At 42.8% G+C, this 24,296-nt stretch overlaps 1 protein-coding gene across 1 annotated transcript; it reads left to right on the top strand.

Annotated features, from left to right (window-relative positions):
* The first annotated feature begins 47 nt into the window (after positions 1 to 47).
* On the top strand, positions 48 to 23,209 carry LOC139445672 (protein tyrosine phosphatase domain-containing protein 1-like). The gene is made up of 13 exons (XM_071226863.1): positions 48 to 124; positions 1,278 to 1,443; positions 2,162 to 2,242; positions 5,523 to 5,638; positions 6,971 to 6,992; positions 7,640 to 7,746; positions 8,476 to 8,563; positions 9,245 to 9,334; positions 14,106 to 14,205; positions 15,334 to 15,930; positions 17,087 to 17,188; positions 19,794 to 19,877; positions 21,562 to 23,209. Exons 1-13 carry the CDS (start codon positions 55 to 57, stop codon positions 21,820 to 21,822), a joined length of 1,884 nt encoding a protein of 627 aa, XP_071082964.1. The 5' UTR covers positions 48 to 54; the 3' UTR covers positions 21,823 to 23,209.
* Positions 23,210 to 24,296: the final 1,087 nt, after the last annotated feature.

Raw genomic sequence — 24,296 nt, forward strand, 5'->3', positions numbered from 1 at the left:
ACTGATAAATTTGTATGTTACAGGCAGGGGGATCGATCAGCATCACGCGTGACAATGGAGCCAGATCCGGATGAACAGATTCACCCAGGCTTGGAATCTCTTGACTGGGGCAATGATTCTAAAGGTAATGTTTGGAACATCACAAGTTACAAACTCATTAAAATCAGATCTTAGTTCTCGCTACTGCTAAACAAAGATCTGAGGACATACCATTAGGGGTCACGTAAGAACGACCTTTCATGCGACCAATCAGAGCGTCGCTTACCAGATCATGAAAGTGACAGTTGGAATGTGATTTCTAATCTTGCAACCTCGAAAACTTTAACACGGGGTATTCCAAATGATAGTTACGGGCTTGACGACTGAATCCACACAATCTAGACCATCTGTTACCCATTCCAGAATGTGTTTTTGTCCAGGTTTCAATTTTTTTTATCGAGAATTTGTCAAAATATGTTTCGAAGAAATTAGTGCCGTAAAGCACAAGTAAGCTGCCTTCTGATTGGCTAATGTGAACTTCTTGTCAGACATTTCATTGGTCGGTCAAAGTTCGCGTAAGGTCGTTCTGACGTGACCCGTAATGGGATGTCCTCAGATCTTTATTTTGCGGTAACGATAACTAAGATCTGATTTTAATGAGATTGCACAAGTTATTACTTACTGTAAAGGCTATGTTTGGGCATAAATCTTTATAAGGTTGTCAAGCAAGGTACCTATCATGACAACGGTGTAAGGATCTATATTGAAATGTCGCCTTTACAATAAATAAAGAAGTTGTTATCCATAAATTGTGTCTACTTTGTCGTCCATCAACTTCTCAGTAATGGCAATCAACCAATTCAAGTTACCGGGGCGGTATTACTTGTTCATCAGACTGAAAAGAAGTAATTTCTGTTACATTTTGCAAAATATGAATTGAAAAGTATGGAGTTTTATTAAAGGTGTGTAATGATATTTGTTTAAATTTATATATAACATTGTTTATGCAGGCAACAGTCTGTGAAAATAATCAGTGGCAGATTTCTATCAGACTTGCTATCCTGTTACCCACAAAATATTTTCAAAGAACATCATAGGCTCATGGTAAACGATGTTACCATTTTTTTGGCATGGATATTTATTGGTCTCCAGCAACCTGTCCTTTTCGTGAAAGGCAACCTTATGGTATCCTTTGCTTCCTTGGGTAATCCCATGTTGGAGGAGCTGTGGTCAATGGTGGAACTACCTCTATGTTCAATCGGTAGCCGTAGCGTAGTACGTTGAGTCTATTGCTGTAGGTACAACACCCTCTGCCAAGTACACCAAGCTCTCCGAGCAGGCCAGGAAGCTGATGCCGGCAGAAAAAGTATGTGCCATGTTCTGTGGAGGCAAGAAGTGCAAGTACTGCACCTACAACCAGTGGACCAAGGAGCAGATGGACATTGATGGAATCTACTCCAACTGGCAAGTACCGTTAGGATTTTGTTGGGGAGGACAGTGAATTTTATCATCCAAAACTGACTCCCACAGGAGATATCACTTGGGTGAAATTGCATCACAATGCTTTGCAGACCATTGTGATGTCATTGGTTAATCAAGTGACATCAGTAATGGCTCTGCTACTGAAGCTGTTAGCAGTATTCTTTACACTGAAGACTGTTTACAAACTGAAAAAGTTGGAAGAATGATGTTGGATGAATAAAAGCCTCAGAGTTTTTCCACTTTTATCAACTCAGTTGATATATTTGATATCAAAAGACTCTCTGGTGAGATTCTCTATTTTTTTCTGAAGACAGAGGGGGCACGGGAACCCAATTGTCAAAGGCTCCGCAATCCCCCTTGCAGAGTTGTGTCCTTGGGCACACCAGAAACCTGTGATTGTGGGTTCAAATCTTGGTTTGACTGAAGGGTAGTCAGGTGATCAGGTCATATAAGCTCACAATGCACAGGATTACAGTGTGTAACTTATTCGTTTGGGTGGTGACCATGGTGATGCTGGGATGTGTATTTGGGTGAATTGCTTTTACAAGCTGGAAACTTTGTTCAAGCATGTTTCCGCGTAATGATTGAAAAGAGAAAGAAATGCATTGTGTGAGATTGATGATTATGTGAATATTGAATTCAATGTAAAGTTTACAATTTCAAGGACTTCTTGTTATTTGATGGGGTATGTTTGCTTCAGGGTGACCGACAAGATACTGGCCATGGCCAGGCCTACCAACATGGCCATTAAGGAGAAGAAGCTACTGGATGCATTTGAAGAGTAAGAACATGGAGTGGTACTGATACTTCGGCCCAGAGTTGGGCACCGAATCAACTAAATGTAACACGTTACTGTCTGTGATGACTGCAGCCGTATTCAAGCAAGGATGTACATGATGTACATTTATCCACTACTACTACTACTACTACTACTACTACTACTACTACTACTAGGTCATCTCCCTGAGCTTAGGGCGTTAACTATTAGAGTCCAGTTTCCACACTTGCCAAATTAGTCTGGAATTTCCAGGATCGATCGTAGCGCCACCAGTGGCTGTTACGAGTTATGTCCCTTCTTTGTCTGCACGTTGAAATCCATGTTGTTGCGAACGAGAAAGTTAGTTTGTTAGTGTAATGCTGGAATTCTTGTCTAGTTTGGAGAGGGTGGAAACTGGATTTTATAGTCAGTTAACTCCCTTGCATAAGAAGATGTTGGGAGGAAAGCAACTCGCTTTAAATATTTTCAATAACATATTTGATACATGAAATATATCAGGTATGGATACATAGTTTGGAACCCCTAAATTGCAAACACAGTTGGTTTTTCGTGCAAACCATGTTAAAACAGGGTTTTCATGTACTTCCTGACTGAAGTCAGGGAACAATATGTTTGTATGTGCTTACTGGTAAATTGTATCATCATTGTACTAGTGGCCCGACAATACACGGATGCATTGGTGGGTCAGGATTTGTACTTCTCAATACAAGTATTGATCACAGTTGCACACTCAGCAAAAACGTTTGATTGATTCTTACCTTCATTGTTTGCTTAAATCACTGTTATGTTAAACACTAATAAGTAGTGAGAATTAGTAGTGAAAATGTACATCTTTTCATCCATTGTGCCACACTTGTCACTGCGAACTGTAAATCGTCAGCGGCCTGGTATTTGGCCATCCTGTCTATGAAAAAAATAGCTTAGGGACCACAGATAAGAGGACATGCAAGTATCATGATAGCATTTGATTGTGAGCAAGGTATCTTGATGTGTATCGTCCCAGCCCTACATTCTACCATGACACAAACACAAACATTTCAGACACAGGGCAAGAATTGGATGAATTGGGTTCAGTGTAGAAGACACAACAGAAACATCTTGAGCAAATACGGTAAATCTTGATCTTGCATCTGTAATTAATGCAACTGCTGACCCCTAGTAAAAAAAAGCAACTCAATATAAGGGTGACCCCTGGTAGATCTTGTAGAAAATGTGTGTTCAGCTGATCGCCATTTCTGGCTTAGTTTATGAGAAAATACACACTGTAAGCTTTATGCCTGCATATAAAACCAATGCCTCAGTGTTCTCACTGGCTTTTGAAACTGACACAAGCTTTGTACAAGCTTGTAAAGGTCTTGAATTTGAGGTCCCTCTTTAAAAGCATTGATTTTTAGTGTCAACCACGAAAATAGCTTGAAAAGCCTTGAATTTATACAAAATGACATGTGCTTGTTTTTAAAAGTATCAAAAGTTTATTTTATTTGTTGGATGTTCATTTGACTGATATATGGTATGCTGGATTTAACAAAAATAGTCACAGACTAAGGCTAATAACTCAAATGAAAAAGCAAATGACAGTTGAAAGTCTTGAAAAAGGCTTCAAATTTTAGTGTCTCATTTCTCAGTCCTGGCAACTCTTAATATGACCAGTTGTCCCAACTTTGAACAAATAAAGAAACGTATGAAAATGCTGTTCAATGCGGTGTACATTCATGGCTGACAAGTTCAATGATGTCATCTCTGAAGTAACTTAGTTTGAACTAAATGTCATTTACACAAAGTTAAGTCACAATTTGTTTTTCCCTCCTAATATTTCACTTGTTTGAGACAGTCACTACAAATAGATATTTAACCTCAAAGCAAAGTGAAATGTTACTTTGTTGCACTAAATAAAGACAAGGGGAAATCCTGATGACTTTGTTAGAACATGTTTTGTTCAACAGCAAAGATTTATAAGATACTCTATTTGCCAGTCCACAGGCACTGACAGTCACATGAATTACCGGTCCAAGCCTAATTTTACCGGTAAAGAGGAACACTGTGCCTGTGCTCGTGTGTTTCACCAAAGTGGTAAACGTCTGAGACTTTCCTCCCACGTTACATTTTACTTGACTCGGGCTTCAGTCTAGTGGTTAAAGACTGCTATTGTGACATCATTATCATAATTATGTTCTCCAGCAGGAAGTGCAAGCATTGTCAGCGGTAGAAACTAACCATTTTAGTCCACTAGTTCTTATATACATATAGCAAAACCCTTTTAAAAGTTAATTTCCATTAGTCCTTATGATACCTTACCTTTTGGGCAGTTTGGCAAGAACTACAGGACTCGTGCCAATTTCTAACACTTATTGTAGTTGGGAAAGATGACATCACATTGCTTGATACAGTTCGGCCAAAAGTCTAGCTGGGTTGCTGTTACTGAATTTCACAATACATTCTCTAAATTGTTGTTGTCTAATTTTGCGCCTGAAATATATTGCCACACTTGCTTATATAATTAGGAGATAAACATACTGTGTTTTCAATGTAGAGCTAGGTTACCTGTAGATTTAACCGCGCTAAATTGAATTTGGAACCGAATGCGCAGCTATATAGAAAAGCGCCAAAATTCCAAGCTCTCTGTTGTCTCCAAAACGTAAATACATTCCCTTTGTAGATTTCTATCATGTTTTCTGCACGAAATGTATTGCCACACATCCTTTGAATATTGTAGTAACCACATCTGTGCATTTTGTAACCTGTAACTGTAGATATAATTATTTAAATATGCCTACCGAAGATTACTGAAAAAAGTACTATTCTATGAATATTAGCTTCTGCGGTGATGCGGACGTCAAACCAGCTGTTTCAATCAGAGGGGGTTTATTGTGATTTAATAGCCTCTGATTGACCAATCAGAATCTAGTAAATTCCAAATTCATGGTAGAATATAGCAACAGCAGCACAGTATTTAGCATTGTTTATGAAGTAAGATCAGTATTTACGATTGCTTCTAGGGTGGTATGTGAATATGGTGAAGGAAGTGTATTCAAATAAATATTTTCTTTCAAAGGGATGTCATCAACAACCAAATCCTAGCCTAATGTAGATTTGATACCGCTGGCGGATCACTCATGTGCAGGGCCCCGTTCCACAAAGCGATCGTAGCGCTACAACTGTCGTAAGCCTATGTTAAAGTATGAGAGTTACGATCATCTTAGCGCTCCGATCGCTTTGTGGAACAGGGCCCAGGATTCTAGTTTGTCGTGGTAGACTGAAGCCTGTGTCTTCCCCTGTTTTACAGTGCAGGTATCAAGACAGTGATCAACCTGCAGATGCCTGGGGAACACGCATCCTGTGGTGAGGGCTTGGAGAAGAGTGGCTTCTCCTACGACCCACAACAACTCATGGAGAAAGGAAGTAAGCAGTCATTTGTATTCCGGTGTCTTGATAGGCTTGTGTAGTTACCAGGTCCCCGTTCTACAAAGTGATATCTGAGCTGAGATGATTGTAACTCCCATACTTTGACATAGAGACTTACGACAGTCGTAAGGTTAAGACCATATTGTGGAATTGGTCTTCAGCAACCCCTATGGGTATTCTGGGTAAGAGCAGGTCCCTAGCAACCTGTGCTGATCATAAGAGGCGACTAAATGGATCGTGTGGTCAGACTCTGTGACTTGGTGACCTTCTCCCCCGATGACGTGGATTGCTGCTCACAATGTCGACCACTGGTTTGTCTGTTCCAAATGTGATACTTTACAGGCTTCTGTGGCGTTAAACAGGAAACAAACAAAGAACAACAAAGTTACCAGGATCTTGGATAGTTACATCAACGTTAAATAAACTAGTTCATGTAGAATGCTTTAGATACATTGTAGCAGTGTTCAGATGTTAAAGATGATTGTCATCATTATACATTTAGCAATGACTATTTAGAGGTCCTCAAACTCAAATAATACACCAGTAAAACCATTAAGATTTGATGTCCCCCTTGATTTAGAACGTGTTTGTTTGTTGTTTAACGCTGCACTGTTTTACAGCATGAGTTAGTTTATAACATGAGACTTATAACATGAGTTAGTGAGCTTCAATCTTGTGCCTGATTGAGGTAATTAAGACCTTTTTCTGAAAGAGAAAAGCAACGAATGGTTTCAAAGGTGATGACTACGACCTAGACTATGACTACACTCTGATAGGAGTGTTTTTGAGTGTGAAAGAGTACCATTAAGTTATCCATATTTTCAGTATTTTTCTGTTTTTCATGGCCAGAGGACTTAGGTGTGCTATTTTAGAAATAGTTAAGTATCATTAATACAGTTTTCCTGATAGATGAAGACAGATCTAGGTTAACATGGTTAACCGGTTTAAACTTCTTATTTAAAGAAAATGTTTGCCAGCTGCTGTTTATCAGCATCAATGTACCACATGAAGATCCACGTTCGAATTGGCCTTCAGCAACCCATGCTTGTCGTACGAGGTGACAAACAGGATCAGATGGTCAGGCTGACTACGCTGATGCATGTCATTGTATCCCAGTTGTGTAGAAATCTCATGTCAGTCACTGGATTGTCTTGTCCAGACTCGATTATTTACAGACCGCCGTCATAGCTGGAATATTGCTGAGTGCATCGTTAAACAACAAACCAACAAACTGTCATTGATGTAGTTGCTTTTGTCATGATGGTAATGGTAAATGGTGAATGAATATTATGAATTATAATTATGGGGACAAATGTTTCTGTTTTTCAGTTTTCTTCTACAATTTTGGTTGGTAAGTATTTTCTGGGAATGGAAAAATATGTTAGAAAAATTTTATGAAGGCAGATTTATGTTTTATTAATGAGGATTTTGAACTAACTTAAGACAAATAGCCTCATAAAATCAAGAGGTGGAGTAGGATGTTCCAGTTGTCTTAAGCTCTATAGAGTTATGTCCTTTAGCCAGGCATGACAAACCTATGAGTGTGGCTTCAAATCCTGGTGCATCCTGATCATGTTTCGTGGTTTATCAGCACCATACTTGTGCTTTGGGGTTTCACCAAATTTGTAAATCATTCAGGCTTTCATACGACATCAGGCAGACATGATGCTGTGATATTTCTGAGATGCTGTTGAAAGCAGGGTTCAGCTTACGTCACTCATTGAAGCAGTATTGTATAAACTGTTGTTCAAATGCTCTAAGGGGCGCTCGGGTAGCCTAGTGGTTAAAGTGTTCGCTTGTCACGCCGAAGATCCAGGTTTGATTCCCGACATGGGTACAATGTGTGAAGCCCATTTTTGGTGTCCCCTGTCATGATATTGCTGGAATATTGATAAAAAGCGGTGTAAAATCAAACACACTCACTCACTCACTCACTCAAATGCCCTTATCTGGAATGTGATGTCCACCTTAACGACAAGGCTCTGTTATTTGTTTCAGGAATGACTTCGGTGTGGCGCCAATGAGCACCCTCTTGGATATTTCAAAAGTGATGCAGTTTGCTCTGTCTGATGGCAAGGTTGCTGTCCACTGCCACGCTGGCCTTGGTGAGCAAGTCATTGCAAGTACATGTATTTCAGACCGCCTCCGTGGTCTCATGGTAGAGCGTCCACCCGGAGAGCAGAAGGTCCGGAGTTTGATCCCTGGCTGCATCATACCAAAAGACGTTAAAAGATGGTACTTGTTGTTACCCTGTCTGGCGCTCGGGATTAAGGGGCTAAAACAAGGACTGGTCGGCTCGGAGTCAGTATATTGTGTCTGAGTGGGTATTCATGTTAAACTGCGGCATGGTATCTCAGTGAGCTAGCACTATAAATCAACATCAGTCCGAACTAGTACAAGCAGACACACACACACACGTGCATGCACGTCGCTATATAAGCGCAATAATCTTAGACGCGACTTTAAACCCCATTTCACCTCACGTCACCACATGTATTTCAGAACCGAGTGTATGTCTGAAAGATGGGGACAAAAATGGCGCCTGCGGAAAGTTATTGCATAGCATTGTTAATCACGACCTTCTGGCAGTGTCAGTGGCAGGTCCATATGAAAATACCCTAATTACGGGTACATTTCAGTGTAACAAGTTGAGAAAGAAGTACTGTACCTGTATATAACAATCCATGATGCAGGCTAGCCATGACTGAATGGTAGTACATAGGACACAACTGATGACAGAGTGTTACCATGGTTACCATGTGTTTTGTTTGTGCAGATAGGACAGGACTGATGATTGCGTGTTGTCATGGTTACCATGTGTTTTGTTTGTGCAGGTAGGACAGGACTGATGATTGCGTGTTACCTGGTGTTCACCAACAGAGAGCTGTCGACAGATGCTGTCCAGTATGTTCGATCCCGAAGGTACAGTAGTCAGTCCAGACACTTGTTTCCTACAAGGCTGCAATACACCCAGAAAACAACAAACCACGACCTGATGGTTGTGCCAGTTTGCCCTATGTTGTGGAGTGTGCTCATGTTCTCAAACATTGTTTCATCTGACCCCCTTACTTCTGGGTAGTCAGGGAGTGTGTGGGACCCTTGTCAGAACAGGCTCCCAGTATACCAATGCTTGTCAAACAAGTTGATAAACATTAAGTCCAGGTGACCTGGCTGATTGTGATTCCTCATTCCCATTGTGTCCATTGTTGGTCTGAGTTGATTAATTAGCGGCTACCATAATCATGGAGTCAGTATTAAGGGGCTAAAACCAGGTCTGGTCGGCTCAGGGGCAGTTTACTGTGTCTGAGTGGGGTATCCATGCTAAACTGTGGCATGGTATCTTAGTGGGTGAGTACTATTAAAGTGGCATTAATCTTGACTAGTACAAACAGCCACATGTGCATGTCACTGTATAAGTGAAATAATTTTGAATGTGTTATTAAGCTCAATTTCTCCTCAGCATGTGTATTCACTGATATTATTTGATTATGATCTTCATGAATACGAATAATATTTGTGAGATGCTAAGCCCAAATTGAAGAATAAGGAAGAATAAAGTGCTGTTTTCATCGTTACAATGTCACATTCTAATCTGTCCAACAGGCCCAATTCTATACAGACTGGGGAACAAGTCCGGACTGTTGCTGAATTTCAAAAGTACCTGAAGCCCTTCAGGATCATCTTCGCATCTAAGTAAACATTTAATCCACTCGTAACGTTTTCTTTCAGTTGTGTACATGCTGTATATGATTCATCATTAGCTGGGCCCTGTTCCACAAAGCTATCTTAGCGCTATGACAGACGTAGGTCTATGTTAAAGAATGGGAGTTACGAGACCTGCATCACTTGCATCACTTCGGGCTCTCCTCCCACATCTAGGTGACATCCTGTGATATGACTGGAATACCGTTCAAAGCAGCGTTCACTCACTCACTCACTAAGGTTGCAGATGAGGTTGATATTTACCTTTTTAACTTTCCATCAGTCACAAGTGTTGGACTTATAGCACTATTTAGTTCTATCTTGTCTTATTTGGATGGAAAGAACATAAACACATTAGCAAGTCTGTTGATCAAACCACATGTTCTCCCATGTCTCATGTTGGACTAAACATGGATCAAAAACGTGCTCCTCTCAACATGGTAAAGATATTAAAGCCCATATTTACTAACTGTTCACTGGTCTTGCAAAGGCTGAAAAGATGGAATGCTTTTTATCCCCTGCCGGGCCAGAATGGCCGAAGGGGGATTATGTTGTGGCGCAGTCCATCCGTCCGTCTGTCCCTCCCACAGAGGGTACTAAGCTTGTGAAATCAACTCCTCCTACAGTTTCCAGAGAATATCCCTGACACTCTACACACAAGATGTCGACATGTTGATGATACGCATATCACAGTCCCGTTTCATTTCGACTAATTTTGACAGAGGTACTGCCCCTGTTTTACTGAGCTTCATTTGCCTAATTGTGAGAGAGGGTACTAAGCTTGTGAAATCAACTCCTACAGTTTCCAGAGAATATCCCTGACAATCTACACACAAGATGTCGACATGTTGATGATACGCATATCACAGTCCCGTTTCATTTCGACTAATTTTGACAGAGGTACTGCCCCTGTTTTACTGAGCTTCATTTGCCTAATTGTGAGAGAGGGTACAAAGCTTGTGAAATCAACTCCTCCTACAGTTTCCAGAGAATATCCTTGACAATCTACACACAAGATGTCGACATGTTGATACGCATATCGCAGTCCAGTTTCATTTCGACTTTTTTTACAGAGTTACTGCCCCTATTTTACGGAGCTTCATTTGCCTAATTGTGATAGAGGGTACTAAGCTTGTGAAATCAACTCCACCTACAGTTTCCAAAGAATATCCCTGACACTCTACACACAAGATGTCGACATGTTGATACGCATATCGCAGTCCCGTTTCATTTCGACTAATTTGGACAGAGTTACTGCCCCTGTTTTACGGAGCTTCATTTGACTCGTTAAAAATATTCATGCGGGGGATGTTGTTTTCTCAAAGCACTCTTGTTTTCCTTAATATTGTGTTTAAAAAGAAGTACCTGTTACATAAAATGTACTTCCATCCCCCGTTGCAGAAAGCCCATGACATAAAGCACAACGTATCAGTACATCTTTTTTTACAGAAAATAACATACTTCTCACTCACACCTTCACTCTAGTAATACAAACATACTGCATATATCAAGTGTGCATAAACTATTATAGCTCATATATCATATTGCAGTGCATGAAAGTTCAGGGCCTTAAACATTAAAGTCTTAAGTGTTTTCAAATAACCCATAATTCATCTGTAGCTCTTTCATACCTCTCCCATAACTCATCTGTAGCTCTTTCCTACCTCACCCATAACTCATCTGTAGCTCTTTCATACCTCACCCATAACTCATCTGTAGCTCTTTCGTAGCTCTCCCATAACTCATCTGTAGCTCTTTCCTACCTCACCCATAACTCATCTGTAGCTCTTTCCTACCTCACCCATAACTCATCTGTAGCTCTTCCGTACCTCACCCATAACTCATCAGTAGCTCATCTGTACCTCACCTATAACTCATCTGTATCTCTTCCGGACCTCACCCATAACTCATCTGTAGCTCTTTCGTACCTCACCCACAACTCATCTGTAGCTCTTTCCTACCTCACCCATAACTCATCTGTAGCTTTTTCCTACCTCACCCATAACTCATCTGTAGCTCTTCTGTACCTCACCCACAACTCATCTGCAGCTCATCTGTAGCCCTTTCGTACTTCGCCCATTACTCATCTGTAGCTCTTCTGTACCTCACCCACAACTCATCTGTAGCTCTTTCGTACCTCACCCACAACTCATCTGCAGCTCATCTGTAGCTCTTTTGTACCTCACCCATAACTCATCTGTAGCTCTTCTGTACCTCACCCATAACTCCTCTGTAGCTCTTTCGTACCTCTCCTATAACTCCTCTGTAGCTCTTTCGTACCTCTCCCATAACTCCTCTGTAGCTCTTTTGTACCTCTCCCATAACTCCTCTGTAGCTCTTTTGTACCTCACCCATAACTTCTCTGTAGCTCTTTTGTACCTCACCCATAACTCATCTGTAGCTCTTTAGTACCTCACCCATTACTCATCTGTAGCTTTTCCGTACCTCACCCATAACTCATCTGTAGCTCATCCGTACCTCACCCGTAACTCATCTGTAGCTCTTAAGTACCTCACCCATAACTCATCTGTAGCTCTTCCGTACCTCACCCATAACTCATCTGTAGCTCATCCATACCTCACCCATAAATCATCTGTAGCTCTTTCCTACCTCACCCATAACTCATCTGTAGCTCTTTTGTACCTCACCCATAACTCATCTGTAGCTCATCTGTACCTCACCCATAACTCATCTGCAGTTCATCTGTAGCTCTTTTGTACCTCACCCATAACTCATCTGTAGCTTTTTCCTACCTCACCCATAACTCATCTGTAGCTCTTCTGTACCTCACCCACAACTCATCTGCAGCTCATCTGTAGCTCTTTCGTACCTCACCCATAACTAATCTGTAGCTCTTCTGTACCTCACCCACAACTCATCTGTAGCTCTTTCGTACCTCACCCACAACTCATCTGCAGCTCATCTGTAGCTCTTTTGTACCTCACCCATAACTCATCTGTAGCTCTTCTGTACCTCACCCATAACTCCTCTTTAGCTCTTTCGTACCTCTCCTATAACTCCTCTGTAGCTCTTTCGCACCTCTCCCATAACTCTTCTGTAGCTCTTTTGTACCTCTCCCATAACTCATCTGTAGCTCTTCCGTACCTCACCCATAACTCATCTGTAGCTCATCCATACCTCACCCATAAATCATCTGTAGCTCTTTCCTACCTCACCCATAACTCATCTGTAGCTCTTTCCTACCTCACCCATAACTCATCTGTAGCTCATCTGTACCTCACCCATAACTCATCTGTAGCTCATCCATACCTCACCCATAAATCATCTGTAGCTCTTTCCTACCTCACCCATAACTCATCTGTAGCTCTTTTGTACCTCACCCATAACTCATCTGTAGCTCATCTGTACCTCACCCATAACTCATCTGCAGTTCATCTGTAGCTCTTTTGTACCTCACCCATAACTCATCTGTAGCTTTTTCCTACCTCACCCATAACTCATCTGTAGCTCTTCTGTACCTCACCCATAACTCATCTGCAGCTCATCTGTAGCTCTTTCGTACCTCGCCCATAACTAATCTGTAGCTCTTCTGTACCTCACCCACAACTCATCTGTAGCTCTTTCGTACCTCACCCACAACTCATCTGCAGCTCATCTGTAGCTCTTTTGTACCTCACCCATAACTCATCTGTAGCTCTTCTGTACCTCACCCATAACTCCTCTGTAGCTCTTTCGTACCTCTCTTATAACTCCTCTGTAGCTCTTTCGTACCTCTCCCATAACTCCTCTGTAGCTCTTTTGTACCTCTCCCATAACTCCTCTGTAGCTCTTTTGTACCTCACCCATAACTCATCTGTAGCTCTTTAGTACCTCACCCATAACTCATCTGTAGCTCTTCTGTACCTCACCCATAACTCATCTGTAGCTCTTCCGTACCTCACCCATAACTCATCTCTAGCTCATCCGTACCTCACCCATAACTCATCTGTAGCTCTTTAGTACCTCACCCATAACTCATCTGTAGCTCTTCCGTACCTCACCCATAACTCATCTGTAGCTCTTCTGTACCTCACCCATAACTCCTCTGTAGCTCTTTCCTACCTCACCCATAACTCATCTGAAGCTCTTTTGTACCTCTCCCATAACTCATCTGTAGCTCATCCGTACCTCACCCATAACTCATCTGTAGCTCTTTTGTACCTCACCCTTAACTCATCTGTAGCTCTTTCCTACCTCACCCATAACTCATCTGTAGCTCTTCTGTACCTCACCCATAACTCATCTGTAGCTCATCTGTACCTCACCCATAACTCATCTGTAGCTCTTCCGTACCTCACCCATAACTCATCTGTAGCTCTTTAGTAACTCACCCATAACTCATCTGTAGCTCTTCCGTACCTCACCCATAACTCATCCGTAGCTCATCTGTACCTCACCCATAACTCATCTGTAGCTCTTCTGTACCTCACCCACAACTCATCTGTAGCTCTTCCGTACCTCACCCATAACTCATCTCTAGCTCTTCTGTACCTCACCCATAACTCATCTGTAGCTCATCCGTACCTCACCCATAACTCATCTCTAGCTCTTCTGTACCTCACCCATAACTCATCTGTAGCTCATCCGTACCTCACCCATAGCTCATCCTTTACTCCTCTGTAATCACCCCAAACTGACTTACCTTGCACAGTATATGATTATGTCATGTGTATTACTTGAAAAAGCAGCCATAGTAAGATCAAACTCTACTCCACCTCAGCAAGCAGTATCGGCATATGTGTATTTACCTATTTCCTTCCAGAGATCCTGATGCTCATGAGTTCTCGCTGCGCCAGTTTCTTAATCGTCAGCAACATATACTACATGGGTTTGAAGGCAAGAGACTCAAGTACATTCCAAAAGTAGGTTCAATATAATTATGCAAGCAATTTATTTTACGTTTCCATAAACCGTTTACTGAGAGCAGCTTTTGCCCACTTAAGACCCCAGTGACCATGTTGCTAGGCTGACATCAATGGGCATTGAACTGCTAGTATATCTGGAATAAAGTTTCACAGATTTAATACATAGGATATTGTGACATGTTATATACTTTGAGTAGCTGAATTAATGGTAGGCATGCCTATACTTTTTTGATGGAGGTTCAAATGTTAAAAATGGTGACTGACTTTGTGTTAAGCAACTTCACATTGAAATGTTGCCGAGTTGTATCCCTTTGTTGTATAAGTTTATTTCACGATACAACATTGTTCTTTTATGATGTCATTTTGAACATATCCGTGCAACTTGATGATGTAAATTAGGCAATATTATTTTGAGAGGAAAGCATCTACTGTCCTATTCCCTATAGATGTAGCTGGGCAATGTTGATAAATGCAATGGCCGAATGATCCCTTCCAAAAGTGGGAGATATATGACATACAGTATTGGGAGAAAAGGTACAGATAGTCGACATGAAATGTTTTAGAATATGCAGGAAAGACCAAATTTAAGCCCCCTGTTCATAACATGGACTTGTCTGACATTGCCTCAGTCGGATTCTATTCAGGGAGTCATAATTATTTTAATAGTGGTAAATATATTTAAAGCATGTAGATTTACTAACATCCTCTAAAAGGCTGTACGTAATGTTGGTATCTCAAAGAGAAATAACTGACTTGTGGCTGTTGTTTATCGTACAATAAACAACTCTTACTCATTGGTTATTTCTTATATATAATGGCAAAGATATGAGAACAAAGGGGGAGGTGGAGCTGAGGCCGATCTCTTCTGCTCTTACAAGTGTTACTTTTTATTGAGGTTAAGTGCAGTCACTTACGGATTGGGAAGCTGATTGGGTGATTGATTATGTGTCACTTTACCTCGAAGGTATGGAACGTTGCTCACGATATCAGTCAGTCTGGTCCAGACCCGTTTGTTTACTCACCACTGACAGATAGGAATATTTTAACTACAGGAACATTTTGCTTTCATCCCATACTGGTAACATGTTTCTTTGAGAGGCATTTAGAAGTTGCTTGTTATTGCAGATCGTGTACGTGTGTTGTGAACGATTGCTGGAGATTGCCTCAAAGGGTAACTCTCTACAGAAGACCAGGAGTACGTTGTCCATGTCAGATGTACAGTCCGACATACTTAAAAGAACAATTAGTGCCAATTCTCTTGCTAAGACAAATTCGCAGATATCTGTTCGTTCAAGTGAAAATGCCATGACTGCTGAAAATTTATCAGAGACTGCCCGGAGTAAAAGCTTTGAAGATTTAAAACATAAAGATTTTAATGAAGTGTTAGAGAATAATAGCAAAGAAAATAGTAAAGGGCATAAGAAGAAAGGTGCTAACAACAAAAAAGACGATGATTGTGTCGCAGACAGTGAAAAAGATATTGAGTCCCCCCACTCAGAGGGAACACTGTCAGGGGCAGATAACTCTGCCAATGATCAGAATGTGGAAGCTTTGGATAGTGTGAGTATGTCGGGCCGTAGTGTTGACTCTGGATCAAGCAAGAGTTACTTGTCAACAAGTCCCCAAGGGTCGTCTCCCGATGATCCGTCAGTCTGGATATTGGAGGCCTTCATCGAGACAGACTATTCAGATGTTGTGCTGAAGAAGGTGGCGGATTTTGAGGTCTGTAGTTGTCTTCTGTGATGTCTGTTTCATTATGTGAACAGGAATATATGAAATGTAAGAGCACTGAAGAAGAATCATTTCAAGACATCCATCATCCAAGAGGGGGCATGGGTAGCCAAGTCGTCTAAGGCGCCGTAATTCGTTGTGCAGAGTTGCGTCCCTTGGGCACGCCAGAAACCTATGATTGTGGGTTCGAATACCAGTTCGCCCCGATTATGTTTCTAGGTTTGTCAGCACCATACCCATGCTTGTGGGTTTCACCAAAGTGAGACCTGCATCACCCCGGGCTTTCTTCCCACATTAAGCTGACACGCCGTGATATAACTGGAATACTGTTAAAAGCAGCGTAAAACCAAACTCACACACTCACTCCATCATCCCAGCATGTTCATCAGTAGTGAAGGATAATTTAATGTTTGATAAAAGCTAAACCACAAGAAAGTGGTAAATACCATGAATTGCAAGAGATCAGTGACTTACAACAACTTGACCAAAGCTCAAGGCCCTGTTACACAAAGCGATCTTAGTGCGACGACTATCATGAGCGTTCGTTAAAGTATTAGAGTTATGATTGCCTTAGCAGTAACATAGCTTCTTGAAACAGGGCCCCGGTCTTGTGATCTTTTGGTTAATAATCCATATAGTAACACTAAAATCTACTGGAAATGATGGCATTTTCGTGCTGTAAGCTCAGATGTTTTTGGCACAGAGTGTTTCAGATAAGATTAGTTTTTAGGCGAGTTAAACACTATTCCCAGGCAAGTAAAATGTCTTTCAGGCAATGTTGCTTTAGAGAGTCCATGTTTAATTTGCCACCTCCATGGTGTAATAGTGAATAGAATGCAAGAGCGGTGAGCGGAAGGTCTGTGGTTTGATCCGTGGCCACGTCATACCAAATGATGGTAAAAGATGGTACTTGTTGGTACCGGGTACTCGACAGACAGACAGACAGATACGTTGCTATGTCAACACAAAAATAGTGGGCACGACATTAAACCCCACTTCACCATTTTCAGTTTCCAGCTCTTTTAGATCACATTGCCATAGTGTCATAGAATGTCCTTATACTTTGCAGTGTGTGAGCTGTTGGATTTTTGTGGTGAACAATCACAGCTTGAACATATGCATGTGTAACTAGTGGTCTGTCTTACAGGAAGCTTTGAACCAGACCGATGAAGCATGGAGTGTGATAGCTCAGGAGCAGGATCCTGTCGTCCTCAGTCTACTCATGTGGGAGTGGCTGGACCAGCTGAGTGTAAGTAGCAGGACTTGTTCGTCCTCTGTCTCCTCATGTGGGAGTGGCTGGACCAACTGAGTGTAAGTAGCAGGACTTGTTCGTCCTCTGTCTCCTCATGTGGGAGTGGCTGGACCAGCTGAGTATAAGTAGCAGGACTTGTTCGTCCTCTGTCTCCTCATGTGGGAGTGGCTGGACCAGCTGAGTATAAGTAGCAGGACTTGGTCGTCCTCTGTCTCCTCATGTGGGAGTGGCTGGACCAACTGAGTGTAAGTAGCAGGACTTGGTCGTCCTCTGTCTCCTCATGTGGGAGTGGCTGGACCAGCTGAGAGTAAGTAGCAGGACTTGGTCGTCCTCTGTCTCCTCATGTGGGAGAGGCTGGACCATCTGAGTGTAAGTAGCAGGACTTGGTCGTCCTCAGTTTCCTCATGCGGGAGTAGCTGGACCAGCTGAGAGTAAGTAGAAGGACTTGGTCATCCTCTGTCTCCTCATGTGGGAGAGGCTGGACCAACTGAGTGTAAGTAGCAGGACTTGGTCGTCCTCTGTCTCCTCATGTGGGAGAGGCTGGACCAACTGAGTGTAAGTAGCAGGACTTGGTCGTCCTCTGTCTCCCCATGTGGGAGTGGCTGGACCAGCTGAGTGTAAGTAGCAGGACTTGGTCGTCCTCAGTATCCTCATGTGGGAGTGGCTGGACCAGCTGAGTGTAAGTAGCAGGACTTGGTCGTCCTCTGTCTCCTCATGTGGGAGCGGCTGGACCAGCTGAGAGTAAGTAGCAGGACTTGGTCGTCCTCTGTCTCCTCATGTGGGAGTGGCTGGACCAGCTGAGAGTAAGTAGCAGGACTTGGTCGTCCTCTGTCTCCTCATGTGGGAGTGGCTGGACCAGCTGAGAGTAAGTAGCAGGACTTGTTCGTCCTCTGTCTCCTCATGTGGGAGTGGCTGGACCAGCTGAGTATAAGTAGCAGGACTTGTTCGTCCTCTGTCTCCTCATGTGGGAGTGGCTGGACCAGCTGAGTATAAGTAGCAGGACTTGGTCGTCCTCTGTCTCCTCATGTGGGAGTGGCTGGACCAACTGAGTGTAAGTAGCAGGACTTGGTCGTCCTCTGTCTCCTCATGTGGGAGTGGCTGGACCAGCTGAGAGTAAGTAGCAGGACTTGGTCGTCCTCTGTCTCCTCATGTGGGAGTGGCTGGACCAGCTGAGTATAAGTAGCAGGACTTGTTCGTCCTCTGTCTCCTCATGTGGGAGTGGCTGGACCAGCTGAGTATAAGTAGCAGGACTTGGTCGTCCTCTGTCTCCTCATGTGGGAGAGGCTGGACCATCTGAGTGTAAGTAGCAGGACTTGGTCGTCCTCAGTTTCCTCATGCGGGAGTAGCTGGACCAGCTGAGAGTAAGTAGAAGGACTTGGTCATCCTCTGTCTCCTCATGTGGGAGAGGCTGGACCAACTGAGTGTAAGTAGCAGGACTTGGTCGTCCTCTGTCTCCTCATGTGGGAGAGGCTGGACCAACTGAGTGTAAGTAGCAGGACTTGGTCGTCCTCTGTCTCCCCATGTGGGAGTGGCTGGACCAGCTGAGTGTAAGTAGCAGGACTTGGTCGTCCTCTGTCTCCTCATGTGGGAGTGGCTGGACCATCTGAGTGTAAGTAGCAGGACTTGGTCGTCCTCTGTCTCCTCATGTGGGAGTGGCTGGACCATCTGAGTGTAAGTAGCAGGACTTGGTCGTCCTCTGTCTCCTCATGTGGGAGAGGCTGGACCAGCTGAGTGTAAGTAGCAGGACTTGGTCGTCCTCTGTCTCCTCATGTGGGAGAGGCTGGACCAACTGAGTGTAAGTAGCAGGACTTGGTCGTCCTCTGTCTCCTCATGTGGGAGTGGCTGGACCAGCTGAGAGTAAGTAGCAGGACTTGGTCGTCCTCTGTCTCCTCATGTGGGAGTGGCTGGACCAGCTGAGTATAAGTAGCAGGACTTGTTCGTCCTCTGTCTCCTCATGTGGGAGTGGCTGGACCAGCTGAGTATAAGTAGCAGGACTTGGTCGTCCTCTGTCTCCTCATGTGGGAGAGGCTGGACCATCTGAGTGTAAGTAGCAGGACTTGGTCGTCCTCAGTTTCCTCATGCGGGAGTAGCTGGACCAGCTGAGAGTAAGTAGAAGGACTTGGTCATCCTCTGTCTCCTCATGTGGGAGAGGCTGGACCAACTGAGTGTAAGTAGCAGGACTTGGTCGTCCTCTGTCTCCTCATGTGGGAGAGGCTGGACCAACTGAGTGTAAGTAGCAGGACTTGGTCGTCCTCTGTCTCCCCATGTGGGAGTGGCTGGACCAGCTGAGAGTAAGTAGCAGGACTTGGTCGTCCTCTGTCTCCTCATGTGGGAGTGGCTGGACCAGCTGAGAGTAAGTAGCAGGACTTGGTCTTCCTCTGTATCCTCATGTGGGAGTGGCTGGACCAGCTGAGTGTACCCCGGGTAACAAACAAACATCAGATTGACAACCCAGTCGAAACATTGGACTCAGCCCATGCCGGTTCTCTCATTATCCACGCTGACACCAAGCCTCCGAGTTTTTTACTTTTGTCGACTCATGTTGATGTATTTGATATCTGAAAAGACACTCTGGTGAGATTCTCTGTGTGACTTGTTTCAGGAACCTGCTCTGTCAGCTCAGGACTTGCTGACCCTGATGGGCAGCGAGGAGCCCCCACTGGATACCCTGTTAAAGTTGGAAAAGGTGAGACTTCTTCCTGTTTATGTCAACTGCCATTGTCTCCCTTGAGAAACTACTAACATCTAATAACATGATGGTTTTGTGGTTGAACATTTCAAATATATGTCACCCGTAATTTTCAGCAAAAAGAAAATTGGTTTGGTATCCAATGATGGCCATGCTTGGTTTCATTTCATTCTTTCTTGATTTTGTTTGTTTTGACATTGATAGCCCAGTGGTGAAATCAACACGCTTTGCTGTGTAGAGTTGTGGCCCTCAGTCGTGCCAGGATCTTCTGATTGAGGGTTGTGATTCCAGGTTTTCCTTGATGATGATGCTTGGTTTGTTCTCAACAGATATGTGTCACCAAAGTGCTGGCAGTTTTCAATGAACAACCTCTTTTCAGACTTCCTACTACATCAAGATGACTGAAGTACTGTAGAAGGGCTAAACCCAACACACTCACTCATACGCTCATGAACTCAGTCACAATGTTTGATTTCTATATCAATCAACTTAAATGCCTCTATGCCATATTTGTGACCGCCTACCAAAAGACGTTAAAAGATGGTACTTGTTGATACCCTGTCTGGCGTTCGGCATTAAGGGGCTAAAACAAGGACTGGTCGGCTCGGAGTCAGTATACTGTGTCTGAGTAGGGTATTCATGTTAAATTGCGGCATGGTATCTCAGTGAGCTAACACTATAAATCAGCATCAGTCCGGACTAGTACAAGCAGCCACACAAACACACACACGTACATGCACGTCACTATATAAGTGCAATAATCTTGGACGCAACGTTCAACCCCATTTCACCTCACCACATCTATACCATAATTGTAAAAAACCTACACCACATGAGATAGAATTGGTTCCCAGTGCCCCAATCCAAAAAGTGGTCATAGCACTATGACTGTCTTGAGCCCATGATAAAATATTGGAGTTAGGATAATCATAGTGCTAAGATCACTTTTGGGAACGGGGCCAAGCACTCCCTTGCATTTCTTTGCATGAGGTGACTATTTTGGATTCAGTGGTCAGCAGGGGAGCCTGTGTCGTCGTGAATCGAGGATGTAGGATGTTGCTAACAGAATGTCTGGCGCAGACTCAATTATTTACAGCTTGATGATACAGCTGGAATCGTGCTGACCATGGCAGGGACAGACACGACCACTGGTCCGTCCAACTGATACTAGTAACAATCTAGACAGACTTGTTTTATACCCATATCTTGTTATTATCCTCGCCACGAAGTGGAAGGGGGATATAGGAATGGGCGCTGTCCATCTGTCTGTACGTCCGGCTGTCTGTCAGTCCGTCTATTTGTCACATTTTGTTTCCGGAGCAGAACTAAAAGACCATTAGACATATCTTAACCAAACTTGGCTCATAGATAGGTCTAGTGGTGAACTGGTGCCTTTTGATAGTTAAGGATTTTTGAATAAAAATATTTTTTGAGTTTCCATGGCAATGACTTTGACTTTGGGAAAATGGCATTAGTGCTTGTTTCAGGAGCAGATCTTGAAAACCTTATAATATTTCTTGCATTGCTCACAACTGGACATGTCACATTGGCGTGAGATATGAGTGTTTCATGCTTGTTTTACATAACCACTTGTCTGAAATAAGCTGTGGACTTAAGTTGGACTTCACATGCATGGTGTGAAACAACAATCTGAGCCCTGGTTTTTCTGGTTTCTGTCCAGGGGGTGAAGTACCTGCTGGAATACCTGGCGCGGGTGATCATCAAGCTGCAGCCCATCTCCAGCAGTTTGCAGCAGGGTCTCCTGGAGCGCCTCCTGTCCCACCTCACACACCAGTCTGTACGCCAGGAGGTCCTCTCCCGCCACGGACCAGAGTCCATGGACGACTGGCCCAAGATGAGGTCCAACACCACCAAGCACCTCATCCGCTTTGTCAAGAAACTCATCAAGAGCATCAAGGCAAAGGACAAGGACAAGCAGTGAAAGAAGTGCTGTGTAGTAGTGGTGGGTGAGGGATGATGTGTGTTGGAGACAGCGTCATGGTCAAGGTCAGCTAGACAGGCAATGAAGCTGTAGAGAAGCAATAGGTTTACCACTGGGTAGATGGTGGTTGCCAGGACAGGCAATGAAGCAGTAGAGAAGCCGTAGGTTACCACTGGGTAGATGGTGGTTGCCAGGACAGGCAATGAAGCAGTAGAGAAGCAGTAGGTTACCACTGGGTAGATGGTGGTTGCCAGGACAGGCAATGAAGCAGTAGAGAAGCAGTAGGTTTACCACTGGGTAGATGGTGGTTGCCAGGACAGGCAATGAAGCAGTAGAGAAGCCGTAGGTTACCACTGGGTAGATGGTGGTTGCCAGGACAGGCAATGAAGCAGTAGAGAAGCAGTAGGTTACCACTGGGTAGATGGTGGTTGCCAGGACAGGCAATGAAGCAGTAGAGAAGCAGTAGGTTACCACTGGGTAGATGGTGGTTGCCAGGACAGGCAATGAAGCAGTAGAGAAGCAGTAGGTTACCACTGGGTTAATGGTGTTTGGTGCAAGATCATTGTCATCCTGGAGTGGTTGAGGAATGCCTCTGTAGTATTTGAATTTAGGGACCTAAGTATTCACCTTTTAACATTATTGTTATGACAAGAAAGCTTGACCTTCTATGAATTTTTAACTCTGCGTAGGGTAGTCATATAGTACAGTCAAGACAATTTGGAAACCCAACACGCACCTAGGCTTTCAGACTTAATTTTGAACACTGAAGATGATGTGTGTTGAACACGGCATTAAGCCCATGGTCACAGAACAGCAGGGACGGGGTATGAGGTGAGCATGGGCTTTGGTCCAAATTACATATGTGTTGAAGACAGCATACTGCCTGTATGTGGAGCTGTTATGAATTCTAGTCTAGTCGACACCTTTAAACCACAAGGGTATTAGTTTAAGAGGGAAAAGCTTCATGGGAAACAACAAACATGACAAGCACTTGAGCTGAACAGATCCAAGGCATCTTTCCACATGGCTGCATTGTGATAGCTCATTAATGGTGTCCATCAAGTTGTTTTTGTGTATCATACTTTTCGTTTGTGATATATTATTCACCTGTAAGAAACAGTCATTGCTTACCTGTATGAAGCCGACACCGTATGTACCTCGGAGGCGTAATGTTGGGGGAGAGGTGAGATGTTCATCCGTCCATCATATAGTCATTGTTCATGTAGCCAGGTGTTACCGTGTGCTTTCACATCCATGTATATATTGTTGCAGTGTCATTCAGGGCACCTGGTTGTAGCTGTACACATGAACACAAGCTTGTGGCTAGGCAGTTTGAAGTTTAAGGACACACGCTTTCATGTATTATATTTTGAGATATTTAGAAATCATTAGGGCTGGTCGTTTAAAAATTTAAAAAAATGATATGAATTTGATTTTGATTTTATTTTCTAATCAAACTAAGCATTCATAATGCTTCAGAATGAAATTAGTTCCCATTGATCTTTATTTGAAAATATCTTGACATTTTACTGACTTTGAAGTAAGTGGCAGAGTTACAATCCTGGCATATTTTTATCGCGTTTAATAGAGTACATATAGCTTTGTTTTCTATATACCAGATAATTTTTCTTTTTGACAAAATGACTTGTGGGCATGGTGGTTTTTCAAAATCAATTTTTGAACACAATTTTTATTTTCCCAGCTACAATCTTTTTGCTATGGTTGGTAGATCCATAGACTTGAATAATAAAAAAAGTGTTACCTAGGTGACAAACCAGTGATTGCAAATTATTTTTTGTCAAGATATAATTCTTTCACTCTTGTCAAGCATGCTGACAGTCGCGCTAGAAAACAGTGTTATGCTCCATCACAATCCACATCGTGATGGTGAAGTCTTAAAGATTAGATCATTTTTATACAAATCTGATAATGTCGTTGACATCTAATGTCATTATGTTATAACAGGATGAGTTTATTTATGGTTCCCCAGCAAAAATGGTATTGTTAACATGGTTACACAAAATGTGATACAAAAAGTATCCGATTCCTTTGACAGTTCTGCATAATACACACGTTTAAATGTCTTCTGTTTGTGGTGATATTTGTCAGTTTGTCTGGAAATCTTAAGTGTGACATGTGAATATTTTCCATGGCTATATTTAAATAATCAAGACGAAGACATCCTGTGATATTCATGTGAGTGTGTTGAAACTATGTTATTGTGTGCATGTGAGCCATCATGTAATTGTAGTAATATCTAATTATCACCTAGAAATCTTAATTATCATAAAAAATGTCTTCACCAGTCCATAAATATCATAAGAGGCGACTAACGGGATCGGGTGGTCAGGCTCTTTGAGATTGTATCCCAATTGTGTTGATCGATGCTCATGATGTCAATCACTGGATTGTCTGGTCCAGGCTTGATGATTTACAGACTGCAGTCATACCTGGATTTTTGCTGAGTGCGGTGT

Source organism: Haliotis cracherodii, unplaced genomic scaffold (genome assembly GCF_022045235.1).
Source record: "Haliotis cracherodii isolate W230 unplaced genomic scaffold, xgHalCrac1.p SCAF_6, whole genome shotgun sequence".
NCBI lineage: Eukaryota > Metazoa > Mollusca > Gastropoda > Lepetellida > Haliotidae > Haliotis > Haliotis cracherodii.

Excerpts from the sequence above, each read along its gene's own strand:
- LOC139445672 (XM_071226863.1), top strand. The coding sequence starts at position 55 with ATGGAGCCAGATCCGGATGAACAGATTCACCCAGGCTTGGAATCTCTT. Across the intron at positions 14,206-15,333 it reads GACTCAAGTACATTCCAAAA|ATCGTGTACGTGTGTTGTGA; the intron begins GTAGGTTCAATA and ends TTGTTATTGCAG. Across the intron at positions 17,189-19,793 it reads AGTGGCTGGACCAGCTGAGT|GAACCTGCTCTGTCAGCTCA; the intron begins GTAAGTAGCAGG and ends GACTTGTTTCAG.